General features: G+C 50.4%; 1 protein-coding gene across 2 annotated transcripts in view; it reads right to left on the reverse strand.

Annotated features, from left to right (window-relative positions):
• Window positions 1–9,813, reverse strand: part of LOC132912904 (dynein regulatory complex subunit 7) — an 86,489-nt gene extending 76,676 nt beyond the window's left edge. For both annotated transcript variants that reach the window (XM_060970720.1, XM_060970719.1), the window contains exon 1: window positions 8,897–9,813. In XM_060970720.1, coding sequence (XP_060826703.1) covers window positions 8,897–8,899 — 3 coding nt within the window. In that variant the 5' untranslated portion in view covers window positions 8,900–9,813. The remainder of the gene's footprint in view (window positions 1–8,896) is intronic.
• Window positions 9,814–22,969: the final 13,156 nt, after the last annotated feature.

Consider the following 22,969-nt stretch of genomic DNA (forward strand, 5'->3'; position numbering starts at 1 on the left):
TGTCCCGGTTATACAGTACTCGATACGGTACTACGGTACGGTATAGTATAATACGCTTACGATACTTTGTTTCGCCGACGAAGGTAGCGACGGCGTGTTCTTCGGTCAGTTGGAAATTACGTAACCATCGCCCAATTACGTACCATAGCCCGACCATGTAACGCTACGCGATTTTAGTTCACCGGTCGAAGATGCTAGTCGATGAAGTAAGAGCAGTCGTATCGCGACTCGTCGTGACGTAAAAAAAATGTACTCGACCGCACACGGTGTTACGTATCGCTCTCTAGGAATAAAAACGACGCTGGATTACGGTCTACCGTTCTTCTTCGTGAATTAAGAATGTACCCTTGCGACGTAATACCGTAACCTTTCGTCGAGTAGAAAATTTCGCACATTCGCGTAAAACGTACTACAGCTCTTCGCCGATAAAGAAAATAACGCTCGATGACGCGTTCCTTCTCCCTTTCCCTTTTTCGTTTCACCGTGTTTCCCAAATTTTCGTGCACAAAAATAACGAGGTTGAGCTAGCGGCCGCGAAGGAACGTCGTGGAACGCGTACCGTATCAAAACGCGTACCACCTGAATGCAAAATTAACTTGTCCATTTCCGAGTGTCAAATTAAGGCGATAAATGGTAATAAATCATCTTTTTTTTTCTCTCTCTCTCTCTTAAAAACAAGAACATTCGACGCGATACTTTCACTTGCATCGCGTAAATATCCGCGATGTATTCGTTACGATCGAATAGATGGAAACACGCGCAACGTGCCATCCTTTGTCGCGTTCTTACACCTTCCAGCACCCTCTCTCTCTCTCTCTCTCTCTCTGCACCGTTTCAGCAAAGATTTCCACCAGGATTTCTCTTTCGCTTTGGTCCAGAGCGTACAGCCGCGGCCAGCTGTGCGCAGAGCGTAGACGTGTATTCCAGTGAAAAAACGGCGTGGCGTATTCAGCCGGGCTCTCTTCCGAGCGTTCTTTCTCTCACTTTGCCAGCCACGCTCCCCTCGGCCGGTATTAAACGGGGCTCGACCGTGGAATCGCGTACGAGGCCACTCGTCTTGTTTGCCGCGCTTTATACCTGCGTTCGGTCGCCACGCCGTCCTCCTCTTTCTCTTCGCCGTCCCTCCGAACCGACCGACCCACCTTAATTACTCGGCATCATTTTTGCCGCAGGATTATTTACGCTGTTTAGCGAAGCGTCACGGTATCGCGGCTGAATCGGCAGCCGAACGTTGCCTCGGATCGTACACTTCGAGGTAAAAAAGATTCCGCGCGCAGCAGAGTGGGGCAGTCGGACTACGTTCGTTCGCTACGTTTCCGCTTCCGCGTTCGATATAGATGGGCGACTCGTTTCGATTTCGTCTTTCGCCGCGTTTTTGGCTCTTTTGATTTTTTCCTTTTCAATCGTTGCCCGCGCCAGTTAACTCGACGTTCCTTCATCCCTCGACCGCTAGAAACGCCTAGATACTTTCCATGAAATTTTCCCTATCGTCGCTACTCGCCGACGACGCTTCGGCTCCGCTTGTCACCTATCAGCGGATACGATCGGCACGACGCGTCCAAGCTCGTCGCGTCCGAAAGATGCAAAGGACCAAACGATCCGCTTCCAATCTCAAATTTCATCTCAAAGATTCAGAGACTGTGGCTAGCATCCTGCGATTCCAATGGATCTCGCGTCGTTACGCGTCAAGTACCGAACTAGCGCGTTATCGGCGCACGGACCCCCCTGTGAATGGACCAAACACGCGTCGAACATAATAACTGGCGAACGCGATTAGAAAGTGTTTACGCGTCAAGCGTAAGAGGGTAGAGTACGCAAGGGGGACGTGAAATTTCGATTTAATTCGCGGGGCAGGGAGCACTCCTGGTGGGCGGAAAGATCGAACCGGGTGGATCGAGTGTTTATCGGCGATAAATGTTTGGTCGGTGTGGTCTTTGCTGGATATATACGGCGGTCGATATCGGTGACGAGGTTGACCTTTCGAAATTAACGCGACTGTAATCGAGTTACACAGGTATTGCCGATTTCTCGTTTCTCGATCTAACAGCGACGAAAGAATTCGCCTGTCGTCGGCTGTTCGCTCGCGGTTAAGTGGCAACCGGAAAATACGTTCGAGACATCGGACGATGAGCGAACAGTTTCGTCAAACGAAAAGTAACGTTTCGACGAGTAAATTGCGCGACCGTGAAAGTAGAAACGGACAAGGTATTGCTCGACGAAAGGCGCGCGATACCTGGCTTTGGTAATAAATCACAAATTGGTTGGTAGGAACGTCGGCTACGAAGAGCGACGAGAAGGAAGGAAAAGTGAAATTCTTACGCGTCCTGCTGTTTCAATGGTCAGGTAGCTGTACGCAGGACCGCTTTATTCGACGACCTACCGATGCGATCTTTCTACCTCTTTGTCCGACCCGCGACAACTTCTTCCGTCGACCTCGGTAAACCCATAGTTCCTTTACGGGGTTCTCGTCGCTAATTATTCGAGATTACAGGGAAAATCCAGTAATAAAAAGTTTGTCCAAAGGGACGGTAGGCGAGGTCGACGTGGATGTCGGGCAACGGTGGCCGTCCAGCCGACAAACAACCGCCTCTACACGGTCGCGACTATGCGGGCACGGATCGATCGAGGGCCCAGTCCCTTCTCGCGAACGCCACGGTCGAGAGAGGAGAGACGACGACCGCCTTTAAATTTCACGCGAGAGAAACGAGCAACGACGTACCTGCTCGCCTTTAGGGCCACGCTCCTTCGTCGCTCCTTCTTGTCTCGCAAAGCCAACATCGATATCGATTTTTCTATATAAATAGCTGTAAGTCGATTAGATTCGTAGAATACGGAACACTTGGCCGGATAAACGACGCCACGCCACTCTCTCCACCGTTCGGACCAACCAAAGTCTACCCTTTAATCGCAATTCTGCGACAAATTCTTTGCTTCCGCGCAGGGAATAGGTGTATCGAGCTTAATTAGCGAGAAAGCGAACGATCGGCCGACGATCGGCAATTCGTGGCTTGAAAAATTTCGCCAACGGAAATATCTTTCCAAGAATGGAAAAGGGTCCGAAGAGTCGGTAGGTAGCGGCAAAGAGACGACGACCGACCGCGACGCGGGAGAACTTGTCTCGTCCCTCGTTCGACTTCCACCCTTTCCCCCTATTTTCCTTTCCTTTTCTCTACTCTTACGGTCGGTTCCGTTCGATCCTTCCGAGAAAACAGCCCGACGGTTCTGCCTGCCTCTCTATCTACCCGTTTTCTTGGTCGTCGACTTAACGGCCGCACCTGCTACCGCCTCGTTTCGGCCGAGCTCCGCGCGAATTTCTTCCCTTCGACGTTCTTGGCCCTGCCGCGCCAGAGGAGACCGTATTTCCGCTCGGCGAGCGCGCTTCCCTTTTAGACAACCTGGAAATCCTGCGACGCCGAGGCTCAGCCGAGGGAAGGTTGCTCGGTTTTAAGGTCGATGAACATCGGCTTGAACACCGTCTTGAACACCGGAAACGTAATCACGAAAAAAGAAGAAGAAGAGAAAAAGGGATTTCTCTTTTTAACGCCGCTGATTCTCCTTTCTTTCTCATCCTTCTTCTCCTTCTCCTTCTTGCTCGCAAAGTCGCGCAGATGAGAAAATTTGCTTAAAATCGCGGTATTAGACCAGCCTAAGGTGGAAGCCCGTCTTTCTGGCTGGGATTCGGAGATGGTTTGGCCCGAGCCTCGCGTTAAGATCGTAAGAGTAATTTTAGGAAGATTCTCGAGAAAGCCGAAACGCCGAAGCCCCGAAACGAATCCTTATCGCGAGCTACGTCGTAGCTTTCGTCTAAAAGGAAACGGGCGAGAAAGCTCGCAACGCTTAACCCGTGGAAACGACGGCAACGATACGAGCTTTCCCGCGACAACTTTCCGTGCATCGATATCGTCGGAATAACGCGTGTGTAGTACGGCGCAGAGATTAACGGAGGCGCGAAGAAGAAGAAGAAGAAGAAGAAGAGGAGGAAGAAGAAAAAGAAGAAGAAGAGGAGGAAGAGGAAGAGCGAGGAAGAGGCGATGGAGCGCGGCTGCCGGAGGAAGGACGCACCCCGATACAAGCGGAGAAGGACACCGGTTGGCGTTACGTAATCGACGGTGGCCAGCATTCTCTTAGCCATTCGCCCTCCTCCGATCGCTGTGCGTACTCGCTGGAGTCGCGTTTTCAAGTTACGCCGAATGCCGGCGCGTCTGCGATCGTCGTCGTTCCTTTTTGCCGGTGAATGCGCGGATATATCGCACAAGGCTGCCGAGCAACTACCTGTCGTACGCTCCACGGACGTTATATTTAACCAACGGCGCGCGGACCCATCGTCACCACCTACCAACCGTCTCTCTACGGTCGTACTTTTTCCCTTGCGCTCCCCGTCGCTCGTTCGTCGTCTAATTTTAGAACTTTTCAATTATATAATACGTACACGTGTCGTTAGAGAATCAGCACAGGACAAGATAAAGACGTTGCGCGAGCGATCGTAATCGCGATATCGACGTCTCTTTTCGTACAGATACACTGGTCGCGCGATCCACTGGCCACCGTTACGGACCGTTTTAATCGAGCGCGCTCTACAGATACACTTTTCGCGCTACACCAGCTACCGTCTGATTCTTCAACGGAAGGATAAATACTTTTAAGCGCTAAATTAATCTTCGAACAATTATAGCACCTTCTACGACACTCGCAGGTGGATCGATAGAATTTTCGACATTGCGGTCGTCGTCGTATCGTTTCACGATTTTCGGATGGAGATCGCAGCGACTGTACAACGAGTGGAAGCGAACGAGCCTCGTCGATGTTTATCGAACGAACGATTAAGTGGCACAAAATACGAGCAAGTTAATCCACCATTCGTGCGTCAGTCCCTTTATGTTTGCACATGGGGTGCGGTACAGAGGACGATCTCGATACCTTCGGGCGACGCCGTGTTCCGCGTGAACCCGGATCGCACCTTGGCTACCCTCGAATTTCCAACCTCTATCGATGATCGATCTCGTGAAAGGTCGCGAGTGAAAAAAGGCTTCTTCAACCGTCCCTTAACCGATCGAAATAATAAAAACAAAGGATTAATCTTGGCGCGCGCCACGAATCGCGAAGCGAACGATAAGGCAATCGAGCGCTCTCGTCGACTTGTGTTTAAAAATTCCAAATCGCGTGCGTGCGCAAACAAACAAAGGTAATCTATTTTCGCGGATTCGCGTCAGCCAACTGCGTCACACCGGGATATCCTGACATTAAGACCGATCCCTGGCTCCCAGGAACTAGTCGAGCGACGCAAACAACGCTGCCGCTCCGAAAAACTAATAAACGCCGCGGACTCGCGAAATCCCCGACGGATATACGCGAGCAGAGCGCGCCAGAGAAAGAGAGCGACGGCGAGGGGAAGGAGGAGAGAGAGAAAGGGAGGAAAATCGGACGCGGCTGGAAAATTTCCGTGGAAAATGACGCTCGATGTGACACGGCGCGATAGAGGGCTATATAGCGAACCGTCGCGTCGTTTACGGTGTCGTTCGGAACAGACTCTGCGCGCGTGCAACGACGTTTAATCACGGATCGACGATAGCTGCGCGATATTTCTACGAAATCAAAATTTCTTACACGGTGAACGGTTATGAAGCTACGGCTGCTAGTTGTCGCATGATCGTGTAAAAACCATCGATCGGTTTTTGCCTGCGACCATCCTATGTATACCGCGGTGGTTCTAAGGGCGCGTCAATTACGATCTTGCACGGGTACTCGATGCCTGCGATACACATTCCCCTAATTAATCCCTGCGCCCTCGGAAAGAATGCCGCATAGTTGGCGAGCAGAGAGAGGTTCGCGGTGTCCGGCAGCCGCGTATTTAAGCGTCGCTCTGCGTGGCATCCACGGCGCGCCACGCACCGCGTACACCAATATACCGGTAGTTCCTATCGATTATAGATAATCGACCGGTCTCTCCGCCAATCTCCGATTCGTAGCTCGAGGGGTAGACCCGTTAGCGATGGTTAGGGGAAAGGAACGACGCGAGTGAGACAGATACGTAGATAGATAGATAGATGGAGAGAGAGAGAGTGAGAGAGAGAGAGAGAGAACACGACGACAGTGGCGGCGGCGGCAGCAAGCGGAGAACGCCAAGAGGAACCCGACACAGAGACGACCGCGGGGTAACGGGGACGTTGAAACGGGCAGCCGAGGGAACAGAGGGGTGTGTAGCGGGCAGAGCAACCAGGAGGAAGGGTACGCGAAGGCGGAGCGGGGCGGGGGGGAGAGGACGGCGATAGCTGAAAACGCGGCGTGAGTCGCGAGAACTCGAGGAGGGACTTAACGAACGAGCGGACCGAGAACCGACCTCGGAGTCGGGAGTTAACGCTCGAGGGGTCGTTAATTTTCCGATCGTGCCCTTCCCGTCAGAGGCTGCTGCAGCCTCTCTCACGGACACGAACACCAACGCGGACACCGACGCCAACACGGACACCCGGCACGAACGCGACGAATAGAGAGCGTAAGAGAAGGAGAGACGGAGAGAGCGAGATTACGGAGATGGCCAGAAGGCATGCGCGCTGGAAATGGCGCGGCCACACGCCGCTCCGTCCTCCGCAGGTACGCCGAAAGGACGCAGCAAGAATTCGCGTGGTCACGATTAGGAATGTAAAGGTCACTCGGTTTCGAGAAAAAAGAATTCGACGTCGGATCTTGACTAGCCGCCGACTCGCGTCTTCGACGCGAGCAATCGCGCGTCTTACCGTATAATAATGGAATTTAGCATGTAAATTAGGTGTCTGAATCTCGCGTGTTAAAGTATCCCGTAACCGAGTATTTTTACCAGGCTTCCATCTCTTGTATTACCTTCGCAGCGCCATTACCCTATACGAACATCGATACGCGACCTAAGGGAAAGTAACGCGGCAAACTTTGGCCTCCTTCGGTTCACTTCCGGTTTTAACGCGAACCGCGCAGCGCGCTCGCTGTAATTTTCGTTCGCTTAAATTCAGATTCGTCGTTGCTAACTTTTTTCAGAATTCCGATATCTTCGGAAGAATATCTGAAAGAACGCGAAAGATACCCCGTCCCTGGGTGCTGCGTTTCGTTCGACCGAACGCTAAAACATCACAGCGATCGTTGGGACTAGCCATTAGAAAAATCACGAGATAAGAGGTTATGTCCACGCATGCCTTAACTCGCTACCGATATAGCGACCATCGCGAGTTTACACGTTTTGTTAGACGTACGGCGTAACACGAAAGACGATCCCGTAGGGTTCGTTTATTTTGACGAGTGGAAAAAAGGGGGGTGAGAGTACGCGTAGTTTCCCGGTTACGGGTCGCACGGATCGGGCGCTCCGGCTCGTTCGGTTCGTTGCTCCTCCGTTTTAATTCGTCGCTCGCCGCCCTCCAATTTCCTCCGCGACCAGGTAGCTCCGGGGTCCCGACGAAAATCGATGGGAAAGCCCCGGAGATTTTCACGAAAACACACGAGTCACCGGGTCTCTCTCTCTCTCTCTCTCCCTCCCCCCGCTCTCTCTCTCTTTCTCTCTCGGGTGGGTAAATGAAAACCAGAGAATCGCGAAAAGCGAAAGATATCGATCGATGCCGATACGCGGAAATTGAGAACGCTTCGTTCGTTCTCCTTCTTCTTCCTCTTCGTTGTCGAGGAAACGCGGAGTCGATTCGCGATATCGGACCCGTGAACCGGAATAACGATCGACCACCGACGAATCGAAAGTTTCTTCTCGATCGTAACCTTTAAAATTCGGAAATTTTTTCGGAACGATCGTCCCTCGACTCGTTCGAAAGTGAAACGTTCGATGGAAGAGTTTAGAAGTAAGGTTAAACGAGAAGAGCGCAACACGGCAAGAGATTGTTAAGAAATTTAATCGAGCTATTGTCATGGCTAATTCCTTCGAGGAAGCGCGTATCGTTTACCGCAATAACTCGTGCCACGAACCACCTGCTCGGCCCCGGGCCACGCGGCAACTCCGATACCCCGATAAAAACGAACGCTGTTAATTCCGTTCCTTTTCGCGTCAGTATTGCTTCGAGTTTTGTACTCTTTGCTCTTTGCGATTTCAAACTTTGCGCGTCGAATTTTCTATTAATTTCATTTCGTTAGTTCGGTTCATTCGCAATTCAAAGTACTTACTTATCGATTAACGTCTATCGATATTTGCTTTAAAGCAAGGATAATGCGGGACGTGCGTGTGTGTACATATATGTGTGTGTATGTATATATGTATGTATGTACGCACGTATACGCTATCTTCGTGGGTACGTTGAGTTAGGTTCGGATTGAATTCCTGACACAAGCGAAAGAATGGTCAACGTAATATATAGGCATAGTATGTTCCTCGCGTTATGGGGGTTCATATATTATAACGTAGTACCACGTGTTTTCGGTGTTGTAACCGTTAAAAGATACTTGTCCGATTTATTTCAACAAAGGGCAGTTTGTTGTGACGGTACCTTTCGCGTGCGATACATGTTGAAATATTACGACGTAGCACTGCGCGCTTTAGTACCGCAAAGTTGACAATGAACAAAGTGGCGCCACGTTCGCCTTTTTTGAAATTCGACGTTACGAATTCGTAGTCGTCGGAACTTCTTTTTCCAATTCCTGCACGCGGAAAATAGTTAAAGTGGTGTATTCACGTCGGTCCACGTGATTGGTTCGAGTCGCAACTGTACAAGCATTGTGTGCTTCGTTCGCACATCGTTCAAAATTACTCGAAAATCGACGATCAACGACGTGGCGCCATGTTTATAGATTTGAAACTCGACGCCAGCCATCGAACGTACCGTCACGTGCTCTCTCGTTCGTAATCGTTACGCGCGCAAAAACTAGCCAACGTAATAGTACATTTTTGCGGTAACACGAGCCCAGACATTACGACGTAGAATTACGTACCACTTACCATCACGAACTCGTTTCCAAACGACGCCGTAACTGCGATCTGCCGTTCCAGTCCGTTGACGTAGCTTTACGCCTTCTCGAAACTCGACACACCATCCATCGAACGTAGTACTACGTCATTCACGATACGTTCAATGTACGTGCATATGTGTGTACGAAAAGCCAAGGGCGAAGACAAAAGTTACGAGTACGTGACACCATGGTGTTTGACGTTTGATCGCATGGCGAAGAAAGTCGCGAAGACCGTTCCGATTCCATTCCGTTTCGTTTCGATTCGCTGGATCAAAGAGGCACGCGCATGCGCGCTCCCGCGTAGTCGCGATCTTTCCACGAAGCCTAATTTCCAGGCATTAAAACACACCGATAACCTCCTCACGTTCGCTCGAGCCTGATATTCATATATGCTTGGCGCACGGCTGGCCAGCCTTTTTACGCAACAAAGCGCACCCGATCCGTTCTACGATTATTGCACGGAGCTGGCCGGCTTCCGGAAACTATCCTTCGCATCCTCTTCATTCATAAACTCTTTTCTCCGCTCGTAATGGAATAGCTTGGGCTTCGGCGGCGCATAAACGTCGAACGCGCCCGCTTCTCCGCGCCCCTGCCCCGCAAAGTACATACATACGGGCGAAACTAAATCAGACGGTAAATACACACGACGCTCCAGTCCCAGCCGCCGCCGCCGCCGCTGCTGCCTCGGTCAGCCTCTGGCCTCTTTCTCACCCTATCTCCGTCACACTCGCTCACTTTCCTCTCTTCTCTCTCGCACGATCCCTCGAAAACGCTTTCCCTTCCGAAAACCTTCACCGTTGACTCGATTATCGTCCATCCGTCCGGCGAGTTTGCGGCGACGACGGCTACGATATCAGGGGAACAGCAGTCGCGCGAAGCTCCTCGTTCCACTCTGTTCCCCACGTCTATCTCGCTCTCGGTGTGTTCGAGCATGGCCTGTGTATATATAGCTACACATTTATATGCATATATGCATGCAGGCGGCTATTTATGTAAGTAGTGTCGCGCGTGGACGTTTACGCGCTGGTGTGCGCGGTGCGCGACACCACTTACATAAATAGTACGAGAAGGAGACGGAGGGTGAACGCGGAGCAAGAGAGAGCGAGAAGAGGGAAACCGGAGGACGGAGAAGAAGGAGAGAAGGAAAAGCGGAACGAGATGGGTTTGGACGAACGACGGAGTAAGATGGAATAGAGGAACGGACGAGCGAGAAAGAGAGAGAGAGAGAGAGAGAGAGAGAGAGAGAGAGTAGGAGGAAACGAGACGGAGGATAAAGAAGCGACTCGTGTACTTATGTACGTGTATAGAGGAGAGAAACGCGAGCGGAGCGACGTGTGACCACATTGGCCGTCGTCACTGGCGGCTTCCACGGTGGATCCTCGAAAGGGCAGAGGTGAAGCTTCACCGAGCTGTACACAAAACCGCTTCTCGTTGCAAAAGCGCGAGATTGGATGTCCACGGATATACAAGGTGTCGTGTATCCGTGTAATCGGGCCGGGGGTACGGTGCTTCTAGATAAAATAACAAATGGAGGGCGTGGAATAAAATTCTCTCTCTCTCGCCGGAGAACTCTTCGTTTTCGAGAAAATCGGCCTCGAGAATTCATCGGCACGTTCTCTCCCCTACCACTCTTTTATTCTTCCTCGAATACAAAGAAACAACGAAAAACTCTTACATTACCTATATATTTTTGTCTCGAAAAAATCGCCTTTTATCAACTGCATCGTACGTACTTGCACGTGTACACCATTTAATACGATTAAATCCGACGAACGAAGATTCCAAGAGACAAATTGCGTTCCAGCTTTTCGGATTTCTTCTTTCTCGTTTACGTAGAATCACTCCTTTTCGATTCCACCACCCTGCGCGACAAGCTACCCTGTATACACGACGTTGGTTGCCTCGGTCTCGGGATTTTCGCGCTCGCGACCCTGCCTTTCAAAGGGCCTTTCGATGTCGTTCGAACGACGTGACTGGATTTTGGTCGATCGAACGTTCGGTATTCGCTGATTTGAATACCGCGCGAGAAACTGCCGGTTCGGGCGGCGGCAGAGGAGAGCGGTCGAATTAAAGACGTGGAACAGCGTAGGTAGTAGGTAGTAGGTAGTAGGTAGTAGGTAGTAGGTAGTAGCCCGGAGGCCAATCAGGATAAATTAATAGCGCGCAAAATAAGGAAAGGGAGGAGTTCGCCTATCGTCGTAATAAATTCGAAAGGAATCTCTTTGGCGACCGCGTAAGGGCGCGCCCTGTTTCCCTCTAACGACGACACGGTATTTCCGGCAAAAAAGTCGCACGAATAAAAATCTCGACTAATTACTATGAAAAAGCAACGATCGAGAACCGTCGCGGAATCTTCTGTGTCGAACGGTAGCCGTCTTTGCTTTGCTCCATCCTTTTGCATCTCTCGATAAGATATTTAGCTTCGAAACGGCAAACCGTTCTCTTTCGAGATTCGGACTATTCGTACGGACCATTTCAGGGTGCATCGTTATCAACGCGGACGCTCCTTCGAGCAGAGACAACTTTTCGCACACTACTTTATTCCATTAATCATCGATCCCGTTGTTTCGTAAAAGTACGATACGTTCTACGTTTAACACGGTGTCTCGCGAATTTCTCTAAACCTACGAACAACACATCCTTCGTCGCGATGAAAAGACACTCGATACTACTACGAAAATTACGAAAGGTTGAAGCGTAGCTTATACGCGGAAATCCAGCGAGAGTCTGATTAACCGTCTCGAAAAATGTTACTCGCTAGGAAAAATCTGCGCGTAAACGACGAAGGTTGGAAACGTGAAACTCGAAAGGTCGGAGATATCGAAAACCGAAGACGACGAGGACGACGAGGGTGGAGGGTTGTGGGGCAAGAAGAGTCGCGGGTCTATCGTCTATAGCGTTCGGTTATCGAGCGGACGCGGATTACCTCCTCAGAAAATGCAGCGTTGTTCTGACCGCGATTCTGATCGCGAGCGAAGAGCGAAGCGGCGCGGCGTTAATGCGGCTTTGGGCGTCTCGCGGTCCTCCCCCCTCGGCCTCTTCAGCCCCTCCTCGGCCCTCAGCCGCCCGTCGACCGCCGCCACCACCTCCTCATCCGCCGCCTCCCGGTTCCCTCGACCCACGGTTTTTTTTTTCCTCTCTTTTGCATGCGCCTCGCGCGGCCTTCGAGAGATCTCTCCTCCACGGGCAGCGGAACAAGACGGACAGAGGGGGACGAGGGGGTGGAGAGAGGCGGTGGAGGAGGAGGAGGACCGCCAGTGAAACGGTGGAAGAAAGAGGGAACAGAGACAGAGAGGACGAAGAGAGCGGAAGGAGATAGACGTAGGTAGAACGTAGAGGGACCGAGAGAAAAAGAGGCCGGAGAGCCCCTGAGCTTCTGGTCTGGACGGTGAGCGAGGTAAAAATCGCGAGAGCCGTCAATTAGGAACGCCGCTCCGAGCCCGTTCTCCCCCTTCACGAACAAAGCCGACTCTCTCGCGAGCGGTTGCCTCGCGCTCGCCATCGAGAACCATGTTTTTCATCGTTTGGTCGCGCGAGGATATCGATGCCACGTATAGCGGCGGCACGTTGCTGCAAGCCGTTATTACGAGCTTTCCTTCCGTTCGTTAGAAATTCTCCCGAGGCGATTACACAACGACGCAGGATGAAAATGACGAGCGCGAATGCTATCGGTCGATGGCAAGATGGTAGCGGTAAAAATTGCCAATTCTACGTAAACGATAGTCTGTTTGTTCACGATGGAGGACGTTACGATCAGATGAGATTTAAGGTTCGATCGAAGCAACTACGAGCGCGGCAACAGAGCGATCGATGCACGTAAGTTCGTAGTTTGATCGTTTGCTGACAGTACGATGCACGGTAACAAAGTACGTCTCTTTCTTAGAAACACCTCGTACTTGTAACGTTTTACTCAAATTACGCGAATACGAGCGAAATTTGGGCGAAGCAGAGATACCGAAATAATAGACGCGGTGTTTTTCGCGCGAGAAACGTACGGGCAAACGGATACGAACGAATATCGGAATTCCAGTTAACGGTTAGCCCTGTTCCCTTGAAAATTATATGGATATGCCGAGGCTAATAACTACAGCCTTTATAGGTTAACGCGCACCAACTTATGACCTATTACGAGACGATAGAGCGTTTCAATCGCGGAATGAAACACACTCGACTCGAGTCGAATTCGTTGTTTGTCACGCGCGTCGATGGCGTAATGAACGCGGTAGGATATCGGTTTCTATGGCTCGGTCGTATCTGCCATCGTAAATATTCCGCGGACCCAGCAAGGAAGATACCAGTCGTCGTTCGTCGTCGTTTCGACAGCTTTTTCCCGGCAAAATGCTTCGATCGTGCCAAGCAAACGTTTTCCTTGGCCGGGTAAAAAGGATTTGTTTTTTAAGAAATCGGGTTACAGAGAATCAACGAGCTTCGTTCGAACGAACAACGTTGGGAAGGGTGGCGGCGATAATCGGGCAACGTATCGAGCGCAACGTATCGGTGGTTTTACGTTATCATGAATAACGAATTACATAGAAACGCGCGTATTTCGATGACGATTAATTTTAATGGCTGACTAATTAATACGCGATACGGTAAATCAACGGGATGTCAGTTTATTCGTTAACTTGTTACGCTAAATCCGACGTTTACGATTTTTTACTACGTCGTTGCGTACGAAACGATATTTCTCCAAAGTTGGAAGGAATCGCGATTGGAATTTCGCTGGATCAACTCTCTCGGTCGAGTCTTGGCAGGATAACCGCGTTTGTAAAAATGCGAGTTGCGCGTAAACGTTCGCCGTCCGTTGGTCAGTTATCCGTCGATCGGGCGATATTTAAAACGAGTCCGCCGAAAGGGAAAGCTACGACGAATGGAAAAGTACTAAACGAGCGAAATACCGATGGTAGGAAACGATTCGAAACGAAAATCTGGACGGAAGCGCGAGATATTCCACGATGACTCGGTTTTGCATCGCGACTCGGCGAAAACCAGCGAACCGAAGTTGCGTCGAATTTCACCTTTTCCTCGAGAATCGCGCGTCATCGTCGACAACGAGCAGCTAGTAGCACGGCTCGATCAGCTAAAAGGCATTTCGACCGGAAATCTTCGAGCAACTGTCGAGGGAACGAAAGTTCGGGCTCGCCGGTGCCCTGTGTGTCCAGAGGACCCGCACTTCTGGAACAACCGGAAGCGCTTCGTGGCTCGCCGCACGGGATGCAGCTTGCTCTTTGTCTCTCGACTTGCACCGTGTTCGCGTTTAACCGCGTTATCTCGATGTTTTTTTTTTCAACGGAGATTAACGGAGATTAACGGAGATTAACGGAGATACGTGGGAATTCGCGTATAGATTGGAAACGAGATCCTAAGAATTTCTTCTCCTTCCCAGTCCCTTCATACGAATAACACGGAGCAAAGGACTCGTCCCGCGAAACGCCAGCTAGAACGCCACGCTTCCACTCGAGCGCTTTCGCGAAGGAAATTAATCGCCCGAGAGAATCTTATCGACGATCCGGCGTTACAAATTTATCCGTCTATCGGCCGAAGGAGAATCGCAGCGTGGTTATCCGTGGTGAAAACACGGGTATCGCGAGTCTGCGCTCGATACGAAAAGCATATAAAAATCCGCTTTTAAGATAGCCGCAGCGACAGGTTTTTCTCGATATAAGCGCGGTGGCGCGCGCCCGTAACGGGTAACCCGATAATTTATAGCGGCGCATGGAGGGCACCTGGTATAAAGTTCCTGCTGTGTGCCAGCGGCACGCACATATCGAAGCGTGTATCACGCACGTCTACACACGACCGAGTATGCACATGCGTGCACTCGAGCCGCTTGTGCTCCCCATATGCCCCCGTAATGACGAACGCGCGTCCAGACGGAAGACCGCTCAAATTTCCCGCGTGAACGAAGCGCTTCGAGATGCCTCGGGACCTCCACCGTGAGACTCGCCTCTTTTTTTTTTTTCTCTCTTTTGCCTCCTCCTCCTCGGTTTTCTTTTCTTTCTCCTCTTTTCATGCCCTGCTTCTTCTACTCTTTTTTTCCCCTCTGCTCCGTCCTTTTTTTCCTTCTTTTTTCTTTCTTTTTTTCTACGTTCGAGGTATCGGGGATAGCGGGGCTGACTGCACGGAGACCGTCTTTCGCGCGGTTGTCGGATCTATCGAGTTGGCGCGAGCGTCGAATTTTTAGCTAAAGATCGTCGTGTCGCGATTCCCTGCCAACCATAGTACACGCTTATCGGTTTTCGTGCCGTTTTCGTCGAGCGATATTCGTTAGGCGCGCGGACACTCGTCGTATCTCTACGAACGCGTACCGAATAACAAGAAGGTTTACGCGTTCCGATTCGCCACCGTTCTTTTTCTACCACGCGTCCTTTTCACCGTATAAGCGGTCGATTCTCTGGAAATCGAAGTACGTTAAGCAGAAGAGAACGGTGGCGAAATGAATTTTCAAACGGACGATTCTCGCAAATCTAAAACCGATACGACGATAGAGCGAGGTAATTCGATATAGGAGATTAAGGTTTCCGCTTGTATTTGTTGAGGCTAAAAAAACGTAGATAAACCGCCGCGACGCGTCTCGCAAGAAAGAGACGACGCGAAAGTTTCGGTGGGAGCGGTGCGGTGCGATCGCGAACGCAAGACCGGATTGGAAAAACGTTACATCGGATGAAAAGTTGATGGAGAACAAACTTTGAGCGGAGAGCCGGTGGATCGATTAGGTTGTAACTAGCGGTGTTTGTTCGCGCGTTGACCGTTGTGTAACTAGCGAATGAAAAATTTAATCGGGAATGCACCCGCGCAGATTTATTACTCCGGGATTTTAGAATAACGATTTTTTGCGCCCAACGACAATCCGAGACGTAGAATTCACGGTTAAAACGTTTTTAAAACCATCGGACCGTAAGAAATCGTAGAATAAAATAATCTCGTACCAAAGCGTCTCGATATTTGTCGTCGACAACAACGGCTTTCCATCGCTTTTAATCGATACGTTTTCACCAACTTTGAAATTTCGTACGCAACGCGAACAAGACGTCTCCGCAACCGCGTACTTTTTATCATTTTCACCTACGATTTGCTCGCTTCTAAGCGACCATGTCCGTGGTTCGACGAATGCCGTTTATCGCGCGTCGAACCTTGGACGATCGAAACGACGCCACGTATTCGTCGATAGCGGTGAAAACGGAAAGGAACCGATCGTGAATCGAGCAAAGACGACGAACGCAAGGAAAAAGGATCGAATCATTGTCCCCATAGTCTATGACGATGTGTAACTTGCGAGGTGAAGTATTATTACGTGGTAATGCCGAAATAATGGTATAGAGACGCTAAATTTACATTTGGGACTCGTATTAGAACAGTTATATATCTATTTGATAAACGATTTCAAAGATAATCGTCGATACACGCTCGCACGCGTCTCACCTTCTTCCGTGGCAGACTGTTTCGACCGAACGACTTACATTCGTTTGTTTTCGAGACGACGCGTACACGCGTACTACCACACACACACACGATATTCACATACGAGTATCGCTACTACGCAACTAATCTAGTCTAGCAGGTAAAATTACACGTATCTCGATACCCATAAAACAATCTCGTTTACAGAAACGAATAATCCTGCTCGATGTTCGGATTAGAAGCAACGATCGAGATCTGGTAAAATTCTCGATTCTCTGCTAAACAACCACGAGGATAATGATCCGAGAGATTATTCAGCGCGGCTAAAATTACTTTTCGTTCGATTTTCTTTCTTTTCTCCGTCGCGTACCACCAACTTAAGAGATGACACGTAATATCGGGATTGAAAGTGCGAGCGGCAGTTGCGCGAGATTTATCTTCGTACTGGCGGACGACACGTGTATAAGTTCGAGCGAATCGCGTCTTAAATGGCTGCTCGTTAGCAGAGGGACACGCGGTCCGCTTAGACATAGCGTGTCGGACGTTGTTACAAACGCGTTTCTAACAACCTATATCCTTCGTCCTTTTCGTCTCTTCTCTTCGCGCAAATACGCTGGCGTACCAAGCGCATACGTAAAACGACGAAAAACCGCTACCCTCCGATGCTTTTATTTATAAAATATCATTTTACATCGCGACGTTGTTCGAAGTACTCTCTCCCTCCGATGGCCACGTACAACGGTACGTGGCAATGGCCGATGCCCGTTTTTCATTCCTCCGCGTTTTCCTCGTGCACGCTTTTAAAAATCGATTCTACGTCGAACGTCGTATTTCCCTTTTTATTTCCACGGTCGTTTTCAAAATCCCACCCTTTCAACCGGCCGTTTATATAGTTTTGAAAGCGCCAACGAGTTACGAGGAATAACTAACCGAACAAACAGCTACACGATTTTTCTATCTTGCGATCTGGCAAAGACGCGCGTGCAGCGATTTCAGCGGTCGATTTCCAATTGCGCGTACACGTGCGAACGATGGAATCGCGTAACGCGTACTCGGCGATTACCGCTGTAAACCTGTCGCGTTCGAGAAAATTCGCAAGAAGAAGGAGAATAAAAAGAGAGGAAGCGAACGACACTAACAGGTTCTCCGACGGAAGAAAATGTTTGTTTCGCGACAGCTTCGTGACAGGAACGAAGAGAAAGAGAGAAGGAAAGGTTGGCGATTATTCAACGAGCAAAATATCGGAGAGGGGAGGGAGAGTTTCGCGACAGTTCCCGGGCCACGCGTTATAAATCGACGGCGTGGCGCGGCGGGCCGGATGAAGTTTCTCACCATATGGCGGATGCCTACGGTCCGCCATGTTGCCCCGGAACTCACCCCGCGCTCTCTCGCGAGGAGACGGACGCTCTCCTCTCTTTCCCTCCGGGTTCCACTGCCTTTTTCTCTCTGAAAGTTGGTCGGAACGGGGCCCCGGTGCGAGCCGGCCGAGATTACGGGCTCGCTTTTAAGGCCGCCTGCTGCGAATCCGAAAGAGGCCAACGCGATGAGCGGCGCGCGGCTTCTCCGGATAAACACCGGACACAGAAAGAGAGAAGAAATCCTGCGGACGAATGGCAGCAGGATTTATCGTTTGGAAAAAAAAGAACGAAAGAGAAAAAGATCGGAATAAGAAGCTGCCAATCACGAACGCCGCCGCTTCGCAGCCCTTAAAGATACCTTAAAGAGCAACGCGAAATATTCGTAGCCGCGACACGGATATTTCACCGCCGCACCGGATTCGCCCACAGAGACCATGCTAAACACGCGGAATTTCGCATATATCGCTCGACCGCCGCAAGTAGCCGAGATAAATTATCCTCGTACATCCCGATAGAATAACGCGCGATGCAAAGTCTCGTTGGCTCTTGTAATTAGGCGCAAGCTGTATTATTTCCGTTGCTTGAATTTATTTCGCTGGTTCGTTCGTGTATTCTAATTTACGCACGAAATTGTTCTTCGCGTATCTGGGTAATTCGATGTAGGAAACGAGGACACGAACGAAGAATCGTGTCGCGATTGCTTCTCTTTCGACTGGTCGAAAGGGAAAAGCGGTGGAATTTTTATCGGTCTAACGCGAGATCGGTACGAGTGGAAGTTGCGAGGAATACGAGGAACGGAAAGAGCGCGTCGAGAACGAAAGGAACGGAGGCAAAGTGTCGGAGAGCGAAAAAATGAAAGGTTCTGGAGGATGGTCCGTGAACGGAGACCTTGGCCCACCGTATATGTTAATGCTCGACTAGACTCTCGCTGCAACCCCACCCAGCCGGTCTCTCACCCCACTCGAACGACTTTGGACAAAACCAGGGCGATGATCGCCGGCTCCTATTTTCCTTACGCGTTGCGTATCAAAAGTCTGCCATCGAAATTCCCCGCACCGTTCTCCCGCTCGCCGAGTTTCTCCATGATTCGCTCTACGACCAGCCTTCGCTCCGTTTCGCCGTCTTAATCTATCGGTCGCAAACTATCGCGTCGTTTGCCATCTCACGCTCGTATCGCTTCTCCGTGTGTTTATCAAGCTCGATCGAAGGTGGAAGCAGAGAACAATCGGAAAAGAGAGTCGAACCTTTCCTTTCGAACGTTCCTCTCCGTCGGTTCCCGATACCTCGTTACCTTCCAAAGTCCCTTTCTTCCTCGATCGTCGACGAACGAATCTACCGCCAGACCTAACCGTACGCGATTAACACACGCGTCTACGTAATTATAGCGCAGCTCGCGCGACGTCGGTAGATCGGCTAATTGGCGGCGAATTTTCGAACAGGCTCGGCCAGGTAATCCCTTAGTCGGCACGCATCATTGCCTCGCAACGTACTGTTAAACCGTTACAACAACCGTGGAAGGGAAACGGCTGCTACAGCGTCGTGTAACTTTTAATTCAATTCCGTTACCGCGACGATCGCCCCTTGTCCCATCCAACCACCCCCGTGCTCGCGTACGTACAGCTACAGCCGACAAAACCCAGCAAGGATAACCGATTACACACCGTGACCGTTACCATTATACCGTCGACGAATGCCATTTATTAAAGCAGCGCAAACCGGCCGGGGCCCGCCGCCTGGATCGAGCCAATTGCCAAGTGCTAAGGCGCGTTATATGCTCGGCCAATTATATCTGAAATTCCGATCTCGCACCGCCGTCGCTGGTGATAACTCGTCGCGTTAGGCAGACAACTTTTCTTCCCTCGTCCCTTCTTCTTCCGGTTCTCGTAGGTTTCGTCGCATGACCTTTAGCCTCGTGAATTTTACGACTTCATCGAGAATCGACTGCGTAGCGTCGCCGAAACACAACGGTTAACGGTATCTCGATTTTAAGGATTACTTTTGCCAAATCACCACGAGGATAAATCATCCTTCTTGTTGATTTTCCCTTCAACGTCGTTTTCTTTCGCAGGTAAACGAGGAGTACGGATTACGATAATGAGGTGCCGATGAGTAACGTATTTATTTTCGGTTTAAACATTTTACGAGAAGATTTCTGCAAGTAGGTGGCCACTATTCACGAAATACGTAAATACACAAATCATTTAAATTATATGAAAGGAAGTACATTTACGTCTTTGACTCACTGCCGGGGGAGAGAGACGAAGAACAAAAGAAAGGACGGGATTGCTTAGTGGCTCAGATAGGATTTAAACCGTATTATACACGTACCGTAATAAAACTTTTAAACTTTTGCATATTTTATAACCTCGTTGGTAACGACGTTACCAGTTCATTACCCATTGGTTTTGCTGATATTTCTTTATTCAACGTAGGGTCAAAGTTTTCGAAGCCACGGAAGAACAGATGGTTCGCAGATGCCTATGAGTAAGTCGTGAAAAATAGCAAGCAGGTATACTCGTGCGTAAACGAAAGGATCGCTAGAAAACCCATTCTGACCTTTGTTCTTAAGTGCCTTGCACGAATCCTGCGTGCCTTTTCGTGCCACGTTGTCACGAAAATTTCCCCTCTTACGTCCGACTCGCAAAGAAAATAAAAAACGCGTGCAGCCATCGCCGATAACGACGTATACGACGTATATTTGGCGAAGTCTGCGAGCGAATCGACGGCCCCGTGGAACGACGAGTAGAGCGGAATAAAGGAGAGCACGGTTTTAGACCGGCGGTGGATTGGGGCTAGGGGGACCCGTGGAATATCGTCGGGGTTCCAGGCGAAACGGGGCTCGAGGTCGAAAATCCAAGTACCGTCGGCGCCATTTCCGTGAACGAGCCCGTAATAATCGGCGCGAGATCGCTCGTGCAAACAGACGACGAGGCGTGGGGTGTCTAAGGGGTGGAAGAGGGTGGCGCAGGGTGGCCTTTAGCCCCGACGCGTATCCGTTAGCCTTTCCGCGCGTACTTTACTACACGTATATACGTGAGAGAACGTGGCGCGCGTACCCTCGTGCACGAACGGGGTGAGAAGGGGGTGGGAAGGGGGGTGAGAGGGGGTGGTGAAAAGAGAGAAGAGAAAGCGAGATCGAGAGCGAGAGAGAGACAGAGAGAGAGAGAGAGAGAGAGAGACAGAGAGAGGGTCTGTCGCTCGACAGGCCGAGCGAAACGGATGGTTGGAAGGACGCGAGGACGGGAAAGGGACGAGCAGGGGGGCGAGAGGGGCGGCTTTTGCCTCCATCGGTTTTCCCGTTACTTCGACCGAAGTCGTAGCTAACTTATCTGCGCTTAAAGCCGCCCCTTCGTCGTCCCTTCGAGGCCGCCTGCTGCGAGCACGAAAATGACGTCGCCGTGTCGCGACGGGATCATCGACGACCGGAGACCCAACGCTTTCCCCCGACAAACCTTCTACCATCGCGCCGCCGTCCTCGAAAATCGAAACCCGCCGTTCGTGCTGCTGGCATTTCCAAATTTACAGCGTCTGCCAGCCTTTCCGTTCTTTACTCTGGAAAACTAGTTTCGAATTTTCCAACGGACCGACATCCACGGACACGTGCAACGCGTAATTAGAATTTTTGCAAACTCGTGACACGAGAATTCGCAAAAATTTCGGTTCGTCGCGGTGTTCCCCGGATCGCCTTTGGCTCGCTTTTACGAGCGCTCGGCGAGATTTTGAAAAACTGGGGAAAACAAGCGATCGACGGGAGGCGATCGGAATTTTTACGTAGATTTATGCGCTCGGTATGGAGATTCGAGGTAACAGAATCGAGAGTTACAGCGGCTTGTAAAGCATTCGCTCAGAGAGAGGGAATTAATATGGGAAGGGGAGTAGAGAATATCGGTCAGTCGCGTGTAGACGCTCGTACGAATAAGATGGACTCGCGTATCTATTCCGGTTATCGTATAAATCTATTTCATACGCGATATCTCGATACGCGTACGTCGTTTTTTTAATCGAAACGCAACAGCGAAACGGAAAGACCGACGATACTCGACGGGAAGGAAACTCGTTGCAATGTAATTATGTTTACGTACAGAGTCGTGGCAAACAATCGCCCCGTTTACGCTCTGTACCTGAGCGCTGTACTTTGTTAACACCGTGCGTCATAACAAACATAACCGCACGAGTTTGAACAAACATTCGGATGCTTTTATGCCGATTCCATGACTAAGACGATGATCTACCGTGACGATGAACTATCCCCATCGCCTATTAGCACATCCTATCGTTAACGACTCACGAATTGTATCATCCTCGAAATCTCGTAAGAAAACACGCTCTCATCTTTAAACTACCTCGAACGACAAACTGATTTACCATGGTCGATACGAGGAAAGATAGGTAAACGCGAGGGATTCGTTAAGCCAAGGATCAGTCGTTAATAGCGATAACAGCGGTATTTGGTTGGCGATCTGCTTAGGCACGGACGGGGTACTTAGGGCTATTCGGATAGTCGAATTGGAACTTGAAAAGCAGGATAGAGCGGAAAAATGAAGATTAAAATAAAGGTAAAGAAAGACGAAGCGATAGGAGGTTGGGTGGTAGGATGAAAGGAGAGGAGAGGGGAAGAAAAAGGAAAGAAAAGATAGGCGAGGAAAGGAAGAAGCGCGGCACGTACATGGACACAATGCCGGGTCTCTGCAGGAGGACGTCGCCGATAACACGTACCGTCATTTCCTCGGCGCAGGTATCCGGATAATTTAGAATAAGAGAGCGGGGCCTGACATAGCGCGGCGCGGTTGCCTCTGTCTTCTCTTCTCTTTCACTCCCTTTTTCCTTCCTCCCTTCTGCACAGCGCGTCGCCGTTTTTCCACGCTTTCTCTTTCCCTCTTTCCCTCTTTCCCTCTTTACCCGTTTCACGATCGTCGTTCTCTACCCTCGCTCTATCCTCTCCTCTCTCTCTCTCTCTCTCTCTCTCCGTCGTTTCTTCCACTGCACACGGGTCTTTGGGTAGATCCCTGCGAGTAGCTCGAGCCGAAGCGTCCTCGTTGGGGCGTGCCTTTAATAATGACGTAAAAAAGAAGAGAAGACGCGGCAATAAAGGAGAAACCTAGGCGAGGGTGTATCCCCGGCACAGCTGTCTCGCAGATTAACCCAACGACTCGCGGAGAGAGACAGAGAGAGAGAGAGAGAGACAGAGTAGAGCAGAGAGCCGTATGCTGGTAGAGGAGAGATGTTTTTCACGGTGGTGTGTGGAGCGCGGTGGCAACGAGAGAGCGTGAAACACGCGGCCGATGGAAAAGAGAAAGAGACGG

This window comes from Bombus pascuorum, chromosome 12 (assembly GCF_905332965.1).
Source record: "Bombus pascuorum chromosome 12, iyBomPasc1.1, whole genome shotgun sequence".
In the NCBI taxonomy this organism is placed as follows: domain Eukaryota; kingdom Metazoa; phylum Arthropoda; class Insecta; order Hymenoptera; family Apidae; genus Bombus; species Bombus pascuorum.